General features: G+C 43.7%; 1 protein-coding gene across 1 annotated transcript in view; it reads left to right on the forward strand.

Annotated features, from left to right (window-relative positions):
- The window catches only part of ryr3 (ryanodine receptor 3), a 423,842-nt gene that overhangs the window by 378,251 nt on the left and 29,935 nt on the right, over window positions 1-15,656 (forward strand). The window contains exons 95-97 of the mRNA XM_068038163.1: window positions 7,776-7,906; window positions 9,898-9,940; window positions 14,216-14,343. Coding sequence (XP_067894264.1) covers window positions 7,776-7,906; window positions 9,898-9,940; window positions 14,216-14,343 — 302 coding nt within the window. The remainder of the gene's footprint in view (window positions 1-7,775; window positions 7,907-9,897; window positions 9,941-14,215; window positions 14,344-15,656) is intronic.

Below are 15,656 nucleotides of genomic sequence, written 5' to 3' on the forward strand. Positions count from 1 at the left end.
GAGGCGGCTCCACAAATATTCCCATCCTCAATGATGGGGGAGTCCAGCACATCAGTGCGAAAGATAAGGCAGAGGGATTTGCAACAATCTTCAGCCAGAATTACCAAGTTGAGATCCATCTCAGCCTCCACTTGAAGTCCCCAGCATCACAGATGCCAGACTGCAGCCAATTCGATTCACTCCACGTGATATCAAGGAACGACTGAAGGCACTGGATACTGCAAAGGCGATAGGCCCTGACAATATTCTGGCAATAGTACTGAAGACCTGTGCTCCAGAACTTGCCACGCCCCTAGCCAAGCTGTTCCAGTACAGCTACAACACTGGCATCTACCCGGCAATGTGGAAAATTGCCCAGGTATGTCCTGTACACAAAAAGCAGGACAAGTCCAACCCGGCCAATTACCGCCCCATTAGCCTACTCTCAATCATTAGATGGAAGATGTCATCAACAGTGCCATCTTGTTGCCCAACAGGGCACTTGCTTAGCAATAACCTGCTCAGTGATGCTCAGTTTGGTTTCTGCCAGGGCCACTCAGCTCCTGACCTCATTACAGCCTTGGTTCAAACATGGACAAAAGAGCTGAACTCGAGGTGATGTGAGAGTGACTGCACTTGACATCAAGGCAGCATTTGACCGAATATGGCATCAAGGAGCTCTAGCAAAACTGAGGTCAATGGGAATCAGCGGGAAAATCCTCGGCTGGCTGAAGTCATACCTAGCGCAAAGGAAGATGGTTGTGGTTGTTGGAGGTCAATCATCTGAGCTCCAGGACATCACTGCAGGAGTTCCTCAGGGTAGTGTCCTAGGCCCAACCATCTTCAGCTGCTTCATCAATGGCCTTCCTTCAATCATAAGGTCAGAAGTGGGGATGTTTGCTGATGATTGCACAATATTCAGCACCATTCGTGACTCCTCAGACACTGAAGCAGTCCGTGTAGAAATGCAGCAAGACTTGGACAATATCCAGGCTTGGGCTGATAAGTGGCAAGTAACATTCACACCACAGAGGCAATGACCATCTCCAACAAGAGTGAATTTAACCATCTCCCCTTGACATTCAACGGCATTACCATCGCTGAATCACCCCACTATCAACATCCTAGGGGCTACCATTGACCAGAAACTGAACTGGAGTAGCCATATAAATACCATGGCTACAAGAGCAAGTCAGAGGCTAGGAATCCTGCTGCGAGTAACTCACCTCCTGACTCCTCAAAGCCTGTCAACCATCTACAAGGCACAAGTCAGGAGTGTGATGGAATACTCTCCACTTGCCTGCATGGGTGCAGCTCCAACAACACTCAAGAAGCTCGACACCATCCAGGACAAAGCAACCCTCTTGATTGGCACCCCATTTACAAACATTCACTCCCTCCACCACCGACGCACAGTGGCAGCAGTGTGTACCATCTACAAGATGCACTGCAGCAACGCACCAAGGCTGCTTTGACAGCCACCTTCCAAACCTGCGACCTCTACCAACAAGAAGGACAAGGGCGGCAAATGCATGGGAACACCACCACCTGCAAGTTCCCCTCCAAGTCACACACCATCCTGACTTGGAACTATATTGCCGTTCCTTCACTGTCACTGGGTCAAAATCCTGGAACTCCCTTACTAACAGCACTGTGGGTGTACCTACTCCACATGGACTGCAGCGGTTCAAGAAGGCAGCTCACCTCCACCTTCTCAAGGGCAATTAGGGATGGGCAATAAATGCTGGCCTGGCCAGCAACGCCCACATCCCATGAATGAACCTTTAAAAAATTTACCCTAATCCAATTTGCTTGAGGCTCAGGTGGTAATCCAGCGATTATTACCTTTGTGGTTCTGTTTTTTAATTTAGCCCCTAGTTGTTCATACTTCTTCAGCAGAACCTCTTTCTTAGTCCTACCTCTGTCGTTGGTACTCACATGAACCACAACAACTGGATCCTTCCCCTCCCATTCAAAGTTCCTCTCCAGCCCTGAGGAGATGTCCCTAACCACTTCACACACTCCCTGAAGTGCTACAGCCATCCAAATGTTCAGCCTGACTAATGATAAGATCACCATTTACATTACCAGGTGGTTCTGAAGGCAGCCAGGAAGAAGAGGCAGCAAGAAGCAGGCTGAGTGGTAGAAGTGCTCCCACTGCCCTCGGTAGAGGCAACAAAATGGTATTAGCATCACTCAGATGGACAGAGCACCCCTGCGCCCTCAAACACGCAGGAAGCACAAAATGGTTCTCTCATCTGCTGGGGTGCATTAGGGCTAGTACTCAATGAAGCCCAGCATTTATTTCAGAGCACAGCCCATCAATGGTTGCAGTAATTTTGGGGACAGGACTGCTGCTTTTGCATCTGGTTTTGTGTCCATTGCTTACTATGCACCTTTCATGGCCACTGAAGGAATTGATAGCAGGCAGAACCAAAGTTAAAAACCACAGTTTAAAATGCACTTGCAGTAAGAGCCTTGGGTAACATTACAGTGATTCTTAACAAAAATACAGTATAGGTATAGTGTGGCATAACATACCTGAAATGTTGTGTGGTACAGAGAGTAAAAGTATCAATGTGTGTAAGTGTAAATGCCTGTGACTTGACTTCATCCATCAACTTTTCCTAACCTAACACTTTAAATTAGGCAGTATAAGGAGTCACTGAATTCCATGTCCTAGAGTCATTACGGCACAGGAGGAGGCCATTCAGCCCAGTGAGTCCGTGCTGACTCTCTGTAGAACAATCCAGTCAGTCCCATTTCCCCCACTCTAACCCCGTAGCCTTGCAAGTTTATTTCCTTCAAGTGCCCTTCCAATTTCCTTTTAAAATCATTCATTATCTCCGCTTCCACCACCCTCGTAGGCAGTGAGTTCCAGGTCATTGCCACTTGCTGCACAAAAAAATTCTTCCTCACATCCCCCACATGTCTTGTCCACAACCTTAAATCCGTGTCACCTAGTCCTTGTACCATCAGCTAATGGGAACAGCTTGTCTTTGTCTACCTTATCTGAACATGTCATAATGTTGTACATCTCTATCAAATCTTCCCTAACTCTCCTTTGCTCCAAGGAGAACAACCCCAGCTTCTCCACTCTAACCTCATAAGTAAAATCCCTCATTCCTGGAATCATTCTGGTAATTCTTCTCTGCATCCTCTCAAGGACCCTCACATCCTTCCTAATGTTTTGCGACCAGAACTGGATGCAATACTCTGGTTGTGGCCTAACCAGAGCTTTATAAAGATTCAGCATAACTTCTCTGCTTTTGCACACAATGGACTGAATTTAATGGGCCCGCTGGAGACGGACTTGGGGGTGGAGGGCACGTAGAATTGCTATGAAAGGTGGGGGACAGAGGACCTGTCACTTTCCCATCACAACGTGAATAGGTCGGGGGGCAGGAAAGGCCAAATATGGCCTTCCTGCCCAAAGGCCAATTGAGGCCCTTAAGTGGCAAGGTATCAGCCACTTAAGGGCCTCTTCCTTCTGTGGCTAGAATTAAACCGGGTTTGGGGGGGGGGGCACCCCCATGCAGGGAGATCACCCAGTGACACAGTGGCGCAGTGGTTAGCACCGCAGCCTCACAGCTCCAGCGACCCGGGTTCAGTTCTGGGTACTGCCTGTGCGGAGTTTGCAAGTTCTCCCTGTGACCGCGTGGATTTCCGCCGGGTGCTCCGGTTTCCTCCCACAGCCAAAGACTTGTAGGTTGGTAGGTAAATTGGCCATTGCAAATTGCCCCTAGTGTAGGTAGGTGGTAGGAGAATTGAGGGACGGTGGGGATGTAGTAGGGAATATGGGATTAATGTAGGATTAGTATAAATGGGTGGTTGTCGGTCGGCACAGACTCAGTGGGCCGAAGGGCTTGTTTCAGTGCTGTATCTCTAAATAAATAAAAAAACTTGGCAGGGGGCGCCTCCTCCGTGGGCAATCTGTGGACCCCTGAGGGCCCTGGCCGGCCAAAAAAAACTACTTTTCTTAACCCCACGCACCCTTCCCACCACCCCCCCATCGCCAGGCCCTGCCAGAGTGGCCCAGCCATTTACCTGAGGTCCGGGGCTCCAGCACTGGTTCTGGTTCCAAGGCCTCCTGCAGTACCACCAGTCCTGGTGGCACTGCCGATACTCCTGAGCTGCCAGCTCTCTGATTGGCAGCAGCTCTTTGGAGGTGGGAACCCCATCTTTAATGGAATGGATGCCGACACTGGGCAGTTAATTGCCTGAGCATCATTGAATCACGCTGGGGGTGGTGAGGCTCCGAATGGTCGAGACAATATTTCCACCACCTTTTTGGCCTGGGCAGAGAGCTCTGCCAGTGCGACTAAATTCAGCCCAATACCTCTGTTCATGAAGCCCAAGATCCTATATGTTTTTCTAATTATTCTCTCAATATATCCTTCAAAGATCTATGCAAATGAACCACAAGATCCCTTTGACCCTGTACACTCTTAAGAACTGTGCCATTATATCTATATTGCCTCTCCCTGTCTCTTCTGCCAAAGTGCATCACTTCAGACTTCTTTGTATTAAATTCCTTTTGTCACTTGTCTGCCTGTTCTGCTAGCCTATCTGTCCTGTTGCAGTTGATTGTTATCATCCTCACTATCTACCACACCTCCAAGTAGTTTGGTATCATCAGCAAATTTTGAAATTTTACTCTGTATTCCAATATCCAAGTCATTTATTTGAATAAGCAGTGGTCTTAGCACTGACCCATGGGGAACACCACTGTTTATCATCCTTCAGTCTGAAAAACAACCATTTACCACGACTCGCTGTTTTCTGTCCTTCAGCCAATTTTTTTATCCAAGCTGGCACTTACCCTCCTATTCCATGAGCCTCAGTTTTGTTAACCAGCCTTTTATGTGGTACTTTGTCAAAGGCTTTCTTAAAATCCATATAGACAACATCCATTGCACTCCCTTCATCAACCTTCCCTGTTACTTCATCAAAAATTTCAATTAGATTAGTCAAGCCTGATGTGCCTTTTACAGAGTGCTGCTGGTTTAATTAACTCAAACCTCTCCAAGTGCCTGTTGATTTTTTTCCCTGATTGTTGTTTCTAAAACCTTACCCACCACTGATGTTAGACTGACTGGCCTGTAGTTACCAGAAATGTCCTTCCACCCTTTTTTGAATATGGGGGTCATATTTGCCACTCTGCAATCCTCTGTCATCTCTCCCATTACTAGGGAAGATTGTAGGAAGCCCTTCCAAAACTGGAGTCAATGAGAATCGGGGAAAACTCCCCATTGGTTGGAGTCATACCTAGCACAAAGGAAGATGGTTGTGGTTGTTTGAGGTCAATCATCTCAGTCCCAGGACATCACTGCAGGAGTTTCTCATGGTAGTGTCCTAGGCCCAACCATCTTCTGCTGCTTCATTAATGACCTCCCCTCCATCATTAGGGAAAAAGTGAGGATATTTGCTGATGATTGCACAATTCATGACCTCTCAGATACAGAAGCAGTCCATGTAGAAATGCAGCAAGACCTGGACCAACATCTGTGCTTGGGCTGATAAGTGGCAAGTAACATTCACACCACACAAGTGCCAGGCAATGACCATCTCCAACAAGAGAGAATCCAACCACCTTCCCTTGATGTTCAACAGCCTTACCATCACTGAATCCCCCACTATCAACATCCTGGGGTTACCATTGACCAGAAACTGAACTGGAGTAGCCACATAAATGCTGTGGCTATGAGGGCAGGTCAGAGGCTAGGTATTCTGCTGCGAATAACTCACCTCCTGACTCCCAAAGCCTGTCCACCATCTACAAGGCACAAGTCAGGAGTGTGATGGAATACTCTCCACTTGCCTGGATGGGTGCAGCTCCAACAGCACTCATGAAGCTCGACACCATCCAGGAAAAAGCAGCCCGTTTGATTGGAACCCCATCTACCACCTTCAACATTCACTCCCTTGACCACCGATGCACAGTGGCAGCAGTGTGTACCATCTACAAGATGCACTGCAGCCACTCACCAAGGCTCCTTAGACAGCACTTTCCAAACCTTTGACCTCTACCACCTAGAAGGACAAGGGCAGCAGATGCGTGAGAACACCACCACCTTCAAGTTCCCCTCCCAGCCACACACCATCCTGACTTGGAAATATATCGCTGTTCCTTCACTGTCACTGGGCCAAAATTCTGGAACTCCCTTCCTCACAGCACTGTTGGTGTACCTACACCCCAAGGACTGCAGCGGTTCAAGAAGGCAGCTCACCACCAGCTTCTCAAGGGCAATTAGGACTGGGCAATAAATGCTGGCCTGGCCAGTGATGACTACCACCCACAAACCAATAATAAAAAAAAGACCAGGCGATGTATCCACTCTAAACCTTTCCAGTACATCTTGTGCATCAATTTTCACCCCATCCATCACTTCTATCATCTCCACTTCTACAGATATTTTGTCAGCATGCTCCTCCTTAGTAAACACCAATGTCAATTACTCATTAAGTATTCTAGCCTTACCCTGCACCTCTAAGCTGATATCACCCTCTTTGTCCCTAATAGGATCCATCCCGCCTCTTACCACCCACTTACTATTTACGTGCCTGTAGAAGATTTTTGGTTTCCCTCTTATGTTAACTGCCATCCTATTCTGATATTCTCTATTTGCCAGTCTTATTTTCCTCTTCACTTCCCCTCTCAACTTATTGTATTTGGCCTGGTTCTCATTTAAAGAATTCACCTGAAATGCATCATACACCCTTTTTTGTTTCATCATATTCTCTTTCTCCCACATCATCCAAGCAGTCCTGGCTTTGGTTCACCTAGATGTGTCACATGATCTTAGGAATGATGGGAAAGAAAATACTGCTGCAAATAAAAATCAATTTGAACAACCATGGCCTCTGATGAGACAGCGAATAAAGTACAGCTCAATTATACATAGGAGCAGGAGTAGACCATTCAGCCTCTCAAGCTTGTTCCATCATTCAATGAGATCGTGGCTCAACTATATTCTCACTCCATCCATCCACCTTGTTTCCATGTCCACTTATACCCTTGGCTTGCAAAAATCTATTGATCTGAGTTTAAAAATTATTAATTGAGTTAGCATCTACTGCTCTTTGCAGAAGAGAGTTCTATATTTCTACCATACTATGTGTGAAGATGTGTTTTCTCACTGATCTTCTGAAGGAAGATTTTAAGGTTATGTTCCATGCCCTAGATTCCCCCACGAGCAGAAAATGTTTCTATCTATCCTTTCAAAATCCTCAAAACCTCAATGAAATCCCCCATCCACCTTCTGTATTCGATTGAATAGAAGCCTTGTTTATGAAATCTCTCCTCATAATTTAACCCTTGGAAGCCTGATAGCATTTTGGTGTTAATAACAATAGGTTATGTGGTCAATAAGTTGTAGGAACTTATGAGGGCCTGGACAGAGTGGATGGGAAAGGCTTATTTACCTTAGCAGAGAGGTCAGTGACGGGGTGGGGGGGACATAGATTTAAAGTAATTGGTAGAAGGATGAGAGGGGAAATGAGGAAAAGATCTTTCACCCAGAGGATGGTAGGGGTCTGGAACTCACTTCCTGAAAGAATAGTAGAAGCAGAAAACCTCATCTCATTTAAAAGGTGCCTGGATGTGCACCTGCAGGGCTACTGACCAAATGCTGGAAAGTGGGATTAGGCTGGGTGGCTCTTTGTTTTTTTTCAGCCACCCATACATGATGGGCCAAGTGACCTCTTCCTGTAAACTTTCTATGATTCTACATGATAACTTTCTTTACATGAACCAAAATGCCAGAGCTTATTTTATTAATTGAATTTGTTCAAAGGTCCCCCTTGTAGTCTTCAAACGTGAAAAGGAGATTGCCAGAAAGTTGGAGTTTGATGGTCTGTACATTACGGAGCAGCCATCTGATGATGATGTTAAAGGACAGTGGGATCGTCTTGTCATCAACACACCGTATGTAAAAAAAAAAACTCAGTTCAAGTAATGCATTTATACTTGCACACAAAAACCCAAACAACTTTATTTCTACAGATTTCAGGTTAGCTTGTTCTGTAGCATGTTAGTTTTGTTTGGTCAGTATCCGTTTGGATTCATCAGTAGATTTGTTTTTATTCTTTCAGGGGACGTGGGCATTGCTGGCCAGGCCAGAATTTATTGTCCATTCCTGATTGCCCTTGAGAAGGTGGTGGTGAGCCACCTTCTTGAACCGCTGTAGTCCATGTGGTATAGGTACGCCCACAGTGCTGTTAGGAAGGGAGTTCCAGGATTTTGACCCAGCGACAGAGAAGGAACAGTGATATAGTTCCAAGTCAGGATGGATGTCTTAAAATGATGTAGTTGGCATTGCATGGGTAGGATACATTTACCATAACTGAATGCACAAGACATTGGAGGTGGTTCCCATGTATCTGCTGCCTTTGTCCTTCTAGCTGGTAGAGGTCACAGATTTGGAAGGTGCTGTCGAAGGATCCCAGTGCATCTCGTAGATTGTACATACTGCTGCCCTTGTGCATCAGTGGTGACGGGAGTGAATGTTGAAGGTGGTAGATGGGGTGCCAATCAAGTGGGCTGCTTTGTCCTGGATGGTGTTGATCTTCTTGAATGTTGTTGGAGCTGCACTCACCCAGGCAAGTGAGAAAAAGATTCTGGTTATGAAGAGTCTTTCCATTATTTTAAGAGAAACTCCCTGTATTTATGCTCTCTTTGGATGGCACAGCACCTTAAAAAGAATGGCTAGGCAACCCGCTCCCTTGTATCCACTAGTGCTGCACTGAACAGATGCAAAAGAGCAGCTTGACAATGATGCGCTGTCTGATTTATTTTTCTGCTCCTTCCTGACCTCTCGTTGTCATCTCCCCACAGCAGTTCAGAGCATGAAGAGCTATCTGTATTGCATGACTCCTTGATATCATTGTTGTTGGTTGAACAACCACATTACCATATTATTAGTTATAAATGCAGTTTAATGTCTTGTGCATTCAGTTATGGTAAATGTATCCTACCCATGCAATGCCAACTACATTTTAAGACAGACAAAGTCATCACAGTTTTGAGCGAACTCCAAAATAATTTTCCAATTTTGTTTGTATTCAGTTCCACTTCACTATTGTCTTCTAAGAATAATCTTTATATTGATTTAAAGAAACTCAATCAGGAGAGATATCCACTAAAAAAAAAGTTTTATTTACAATGTTGATTGCATAATAAGAGTTTTTGAAATACTAGGGAATATTTCACTGTTACTGGTAGCTGTCTCATGCTTCGTCCCCATGATTATTCTTCACGTGTGAAGCTAGACAGCAAATGTCAGTCAATGGGGTGAACTACAAGATTAGAAAGTCTAGAATTTGCTCTGAATAAGTATCCGTTTTGGGAGGAGTTGGGGCAGTAAACAGAGCTAAATGCAGGTTATATGGCACACTTTCTTTTTGAAGGGAGAGAAAACAATGTTACAATCCTGTGAGTGTTATGCCCTTTATGAGGCCATGCATGTCACGATGAGAGGTGTGGGTGCCTTGTCCTTATAAATCTTCTGTCTTTGAAGAGTAGAAGTTTTGCAGCAGGTAAAGTGAATTAAGAGAATGATTTTGTGTAAAGAAGTTGCTTGGGGATTTGGAGAAGTTACCCTTTGCACAACTGATTTCTAATGACACCCAGCTGTGGAGATAGATTGAATATGATAGATGATGACCTGAGTGAAGATTCCAAGGCGATAGTTTAATTCGAGCGACATCAGATCAGCCATTATATACTTCACCCAATTTTCCTTTCCTTCATTTCCAAGTGGGTGTGTAACAAGTGGCCAATCCCATATCGCATGCTTTATGCCATCGTAGGAGGTCAAAATTACTCTCGATGAGTGATAAAGGATGTATATTAAATTTAAATATATAAGGAGAAACTAGTCAGCAGTTGAACTAACAATTTTCCTACAAATATTACAGATCCTTCCCTAACAATTATTGGGACAAGTTTGTCAAAAGAAAGGTAAGCTTTTGTAGTGTTAACTGTGGCCATTTATAATATTTCAGGCCATATAGAAACAGATATATTTACATGATGTTTTATCACAGCTTTCAAATGTCCAAAAGCACGTTACATAGAGTGTGTTACATTGTACACTCATCTTTGCTATGGGACTAAACACTGCTGTCATATTGCACACAAACAGCAATGAGATGTATTATCAACTAATTTATTTTTGGTGGTATTTGTTGACAGCAGAATGGTGGTCAAGACACCAGATGGGCTCCCTGCTCCCTTTCAGATAGTTCCATGTGATCTTTAACATACATCTGATTCATAGGAAAGGCAGATAATTCCACAGTTTCATGTCTCAGGTGAAAGGAGGCAGTCCTCCCTTAGTATTGCAATGAAATATCAGTCAAGAATATAGAGCCAATGGACTGAATTTAGTCGAGCCAGTAGGGGTCCCGATGCCAGGTTGAAAAGGCGAGGGGAACCCCGCCTCAGCCCTTCGGAGCCAACGGATGCCCACGGAGGAGGCCCCCTCACCCCTCTCAAAGCCAGCAGGGAGGCCGCCTTGTGTCACTGGGCAATCTCCCCACATGACGAAGGCCCCCCCCCACCCCACCACCCCGCCACTAGTTTAATTCCATCGGTGGTGGGAATAGTCCCTTGTGGCTATTGAATAGCCAGTTGAGGGCCTCAATGGCCTCTGGGTGGGAAAGCCGTCTTTGGCCTTTCCCGCCCCCGCTTTAATTGTGGTGCGACAGGAAGGTGATTGGTCCTCCACCCCCCACCTTTCATCACAATTCTATGGTCGCCCCCCCAGTCCATCTCCCAGGGCCTATTAAATTCTGCCCAATAATTCTGATCACTACCCACCTATATCTGAGTGCTGGATAGACACAGCACCCCCAGAAGTGTGTTGTACCTATCTTGCACTTACACAGCCTAACAAATTTGGATTCACTAATTTCAATTGCCTGGTCATACCCCTGTCACATGTTTCCGCCCGGAGGGCAAAGTGTGGAAGACCTGTGGCAGTGGTAGTAACTACTGCAGTTGCCTTCTAGTAGTTCTCCAAAACAGTGGCTAAAGTTCTCCAATATATCCCTGTCCCAACCTCCCTGAAACCAGAAAAAGGGTTTAGCTGCAGAACCGTCTCTGCCCCACTCCAATTAGAGAGGCCTTATGACCATCTTCTCTGGGCACCCCTCCAAATGAGTGCCCTCTGGACAAGATAAAAGGAAAAGGAGATGGGAGAGCTGGGATTGCCACCAGATTTGAATGACTGCTCCAGCTCACACCTATTGCAAGTGCAGGCTTTATTCCCCCTTGGAAGAATCCATGGAAATCCTAGGGCAGCTTCACGATGCTAGATGCACAATGACTTGGGTCTCTAACCCTATTTCCTGGGCTTAGCATCCAAGGAATAAGTGTTCCCCAAGCACTAATTAGTGGAAAATCAGTCCTATGTATTCCAAGTCCTCGAATGGTGTTTGAGCTCACCCCTTTAATTCAGGGCAACAATACTTGGTAAGTAGGTGTGAAATATAGCCAATATTTTCATGTGTCAATTTTCCTAACAACTGTAGTTATTACATGCAGTGCTTGGTTATCTCACAAGCCAAGCTGTTACACGTATATTAAAAATGTCTGTTTAAGTTATTTTATTTTCTAATTGTCTTTCACATCCATTGTGATCTGTATCCTGTGGCAGAAACATCACAATATTTGATTGCACTTTAGGTAAAAATTGAAAATATTTTCAATTAAGACAGCTCATGTGTATGATGAGCTATATATATAATTTCTCAACATGTAAAACCCTGCATTATAAGAGATGATTCCTACTCATTTAGAATTGGCATACTATTCAAGATATTTCATTCCAGAATATGTTGAATAGTATTATACGAGTATGATAGTAATATTATTTAATAATAATAGATTTATGAGAATGGTTCCAAGAATGAGGGACGTCAATTACATGGATAGATTGGAGAAGCTGCAGATGTTCTCCTAAGAGAAGAGAAGCTTGAGGGGAGATTTGATAGAGGTGTTCAAAATCATGAGGGGTCCAGATAGAGAGAAACAGTTACCATAGATGGAAGGGTCGAGAGCCAGAGAACACAGATTTAACGTGATTGGCAAAAGAACGAAAGGCAATATGGGGAAAAGAAAAATTTAACACAGCGGGTGGTTAAATCTGGAATGCACTGCCTGGCAGGGTGGTGAAGGTGATTTCAATCAAGGGAACTGGATGAGCACTTAAAGGGAAAAGGTTTGCAGGGGTGGGGAGTGGGACTAGCTAGATTGCTCTTGCAGGCATGAGCTCGATGGACCGAATGGCCTCCTTCTGTGCTGTAACCATTCTATGATGTATATAATTTCCTGGTAATTGTAAATTATTGCTTAAGAAATTTGTAATTATGTCGCTACATGTAATAAATATCCTGCCAGCCTTTTGATTAACTTACTGACTTCGATGACTGATTACATGACCCCATGATCAATCTGTTTATCTGTTTATATATCAAAAATAATCTTATGTAATTAGTGTAGCAGCAATAAATACTGCTTCAAAGAAAATACAGCATGGTGACTTGTCAAGTGATACAAGTTTATTACACAATGTCAGAAAAAATGTCATTATCTATGTCAACAACAGCTTCCATTGTATTTACCTATTTAAATGAAAAGCAAATATTAAAGAAGATTTATGTGCACTTTTGAGAGTCTGTTGTTTTAGGAAGAAGAAGGCAACAAATTCCTCTTCACCACACATACTTCCTCCTTCTATATCCGTCATCCACCCTCATCTGTGATCATCTTACATATTATGCTTATCCATTCCATTGCCACAACCTCCTCTAACTTCAACTCTGAGCACAGAAGAAACTTTAGCCTCTCCCTGTCTTCTCCCTCACGCCCAATCCCAACTCAGTAAATTATTCTCCTCCAATCCCGCTGCAACCTAGCCAATATCTCCCCAGCTCAGTGCTTGCTCTCATAGTTAACCATACCGTTCCTCAGGGCTAGTTCTCCCTATCATGAAAAACTCCGATATCACCCTACCCTTAAAAAAAAACAACTTTATTGCTTCCAATTATGGCCCTTTTTTTAACTTCCCATTTGTCACCAAGGTGTTTGAAAATATCATTGTCACCTAAGGCTCACAACTCCCTGTTTTACTGTGCTTTCTGACCCATGATTGCACTGAAATGTCAGCAATAATGGGCCTGGATTTTGTGATCAGCAGCAAATGAACAGTGTCAGCCATTCACTACGGTTACACATGCCACAGTCTTTCTATGGGTTTTTGCACTGGAACTTACTATGATTAGAAAGCCATTTCAGTGCTGCACCCTCTGCAGGAGATCTGGGACCTGTAAGATCAGTGCAAGCAACTCTGTATCTCCTTAACCAATCAGATTGAGGAAGTGTTAATGAGGTGCACAGAGTCTGAACCAGGACGTGTCAGTTTGTATAATGAATTCAGTATCAAATCAGGTACAGAAACAAAATAAAGACAGGGAAAGCAATATAGGGTTGGCAGACAGAGATACAAAAGAGAAAGAAAAAGTTTTAGAAAAATATTTAATGTTTGAATTTTTTAACATCTCCAACAATAATTAAATTCTGAAGGAAACAGGCTCCACATTTGTTAAAGTTAATTATCAGTGTCAGGGTATTGTTTGGCAATCATTAAGACTTATCATGCTGTTAACAATTTACTTACATCGGAATGGAAAAGACCTAACCTTTCCTGGTGAGTTTAGTGTATATCTATCACACAAGTACACTACGTCATGCTGGTCCATGTATTTCAATGCCAATTCTCTCAGTGAGATACCAACATAGAGTAGCTTCTGGAGGAGCAGAGCAACTTCCTGGATTCCACTTTTAACTGTATGTGTGCAGTCACTGAAGGTAACTGTTCAATTTACACTTTAATAAAGGTGAGTGTTGAAAGCTTCACTGTTATTTTTACCACAAACTCTGTCCAACATCCTTTGTGATATCTTCTTTGTCCTCCATCTCTCCACATCTTTTGATATGATTGACTACCTCACTTTCCTACATTCCATCCTTGTTTTCTTCTTATTCTTATTTTACATGCTGTTCTTCAGTGGCATGATCCACCTTCTCCCTATTTTTGTTTTAGGTTCAATACATCTCTCCTTCCCCATTGTGAAGTACCGTGGGACATTTTAATGTAATAGTTTATTTACGTTTGTTGAATTTGTCCCGAGCTTGTTTGAGTACAGCTGTATGTCCTTTATTTTCTATTAGGTCATTAATAAATATGGAGATCTTTATGGAGTAGAACGCATTGCTGAGCTCTTGGGTGTGGACAGGAGTGCTTTAGATTTTAGTCCCATTGAAAAGGCCCCAGAGCAAGAAGCAACACTGGTATCCTGGTAAGTGATATTTGCCCCTATTGTTAGCTCCTTCTCATAGAGAGGTAGTCTGAAAAGTGACAATACACAGAATAAATATGCCATTTGTCTCAATTAATTTTTCAAATAACTTTCAAAACTATACAAATGTGGCAAATGTAGCGAGGACTTAGCATACCTTATTTTCAGTGCAGCATTCTGGTTTGTCTGTACTAAACACAGTCATGTAAAAGAAGAATATATTTTACTAAATTATTCCATAATACATTTTAAAGTGAAGTACACTAACTAGTGTGTCTGAATTGTCCCTTGTTACTATGTGCGACTGTTGGGTCTAGGCAACCGGGGATTAAACACTATGGGACAGATTTTGCTGTGAGTGCCAAAGCTAGTCTTGCACTTGCTCATAGACTTTCCATGGAGTTTTGCATGACAAATCATTATCAGCTGGATGTACAAACATTTGGGACTTGTGTGAACAGGACAAGCAACTGCAATCAGACTGAAGAATTGTCAATGAGCAGCGCAGAGTCTGAACCAAGAAGTGTAAGTTAGAATAGTGAATTCAATGTCAAGTCATGTACAGGAAACAAATTAAAATAAAATAAAAAGCATATTGGATCCCGGGCTTTATAAATAGAGGCATGGAGTACCAAAACACGGAAGTTATGATGACCCGTCATAAAACATTGGTTCAGCCGCAACTGGAGTATTGTTCCAATTCTGGGCACTGCACTTTGGGAAGGCTTTGGAGAGGGTGCAGAGAAGATTTATGAGAATGGTTCTAGGGATCAGGGCCTTCAGTTACATGGATAGATTGGAGAAGTTGAGATGAGTTGCTCTCCTTAGAGAAGGTTGAGAGGAGATTTGATAGAGATGTTCAAAATCATGAGGGTTCCAGACAGAGTAAATAGAGAAATTGTACCCTTTGGCCAAGGGTCAAGAATCAGGCAACACAGATTTAAGATGATTGGCAAAAGAACCAAAGGAGATATGAGGAACTTTTTTCCAATGCAGCAAGTGGTTACAATCTGGAATGTGCTGCCTGACAGTGTGGTGGAGGCATATTCAATCATGACTTTTTTTTTTGAGCGATACAGCACTGAAACAGGCCCTTCGACCCACCGAGTCTGTGCCGACCATTAACGACCCATTTATACTAATCCTATATTCCTACCATATCCTCACCTGTCCCTATATTCCCCAATCTATACTAGGGGAAATTTATAATGGCCAATTTACCTATCAACTTGCAAGTCTTTTGGCTTGTGGGAGGAAACCGGAGCACCCGGAGGAAACCCACGCAGACACAGGGAGAACTTGCAAACTCCACA

This window comes from Heterodontus francisci, chromosome 9 (genome assembly GCF_036365525.1).
Source record: "Heterodontus francisci isolate sHetFra1 chromosome 9, sHetFra1.hap1, whole genome shotgun sequence".
Lineage (NCBI taxonomy): Eukaryota > Metazoa > Chordata > Chondrichthyes > Heterodontiformes > Heterodontidae > Heterodontus > Heterodontus francisci.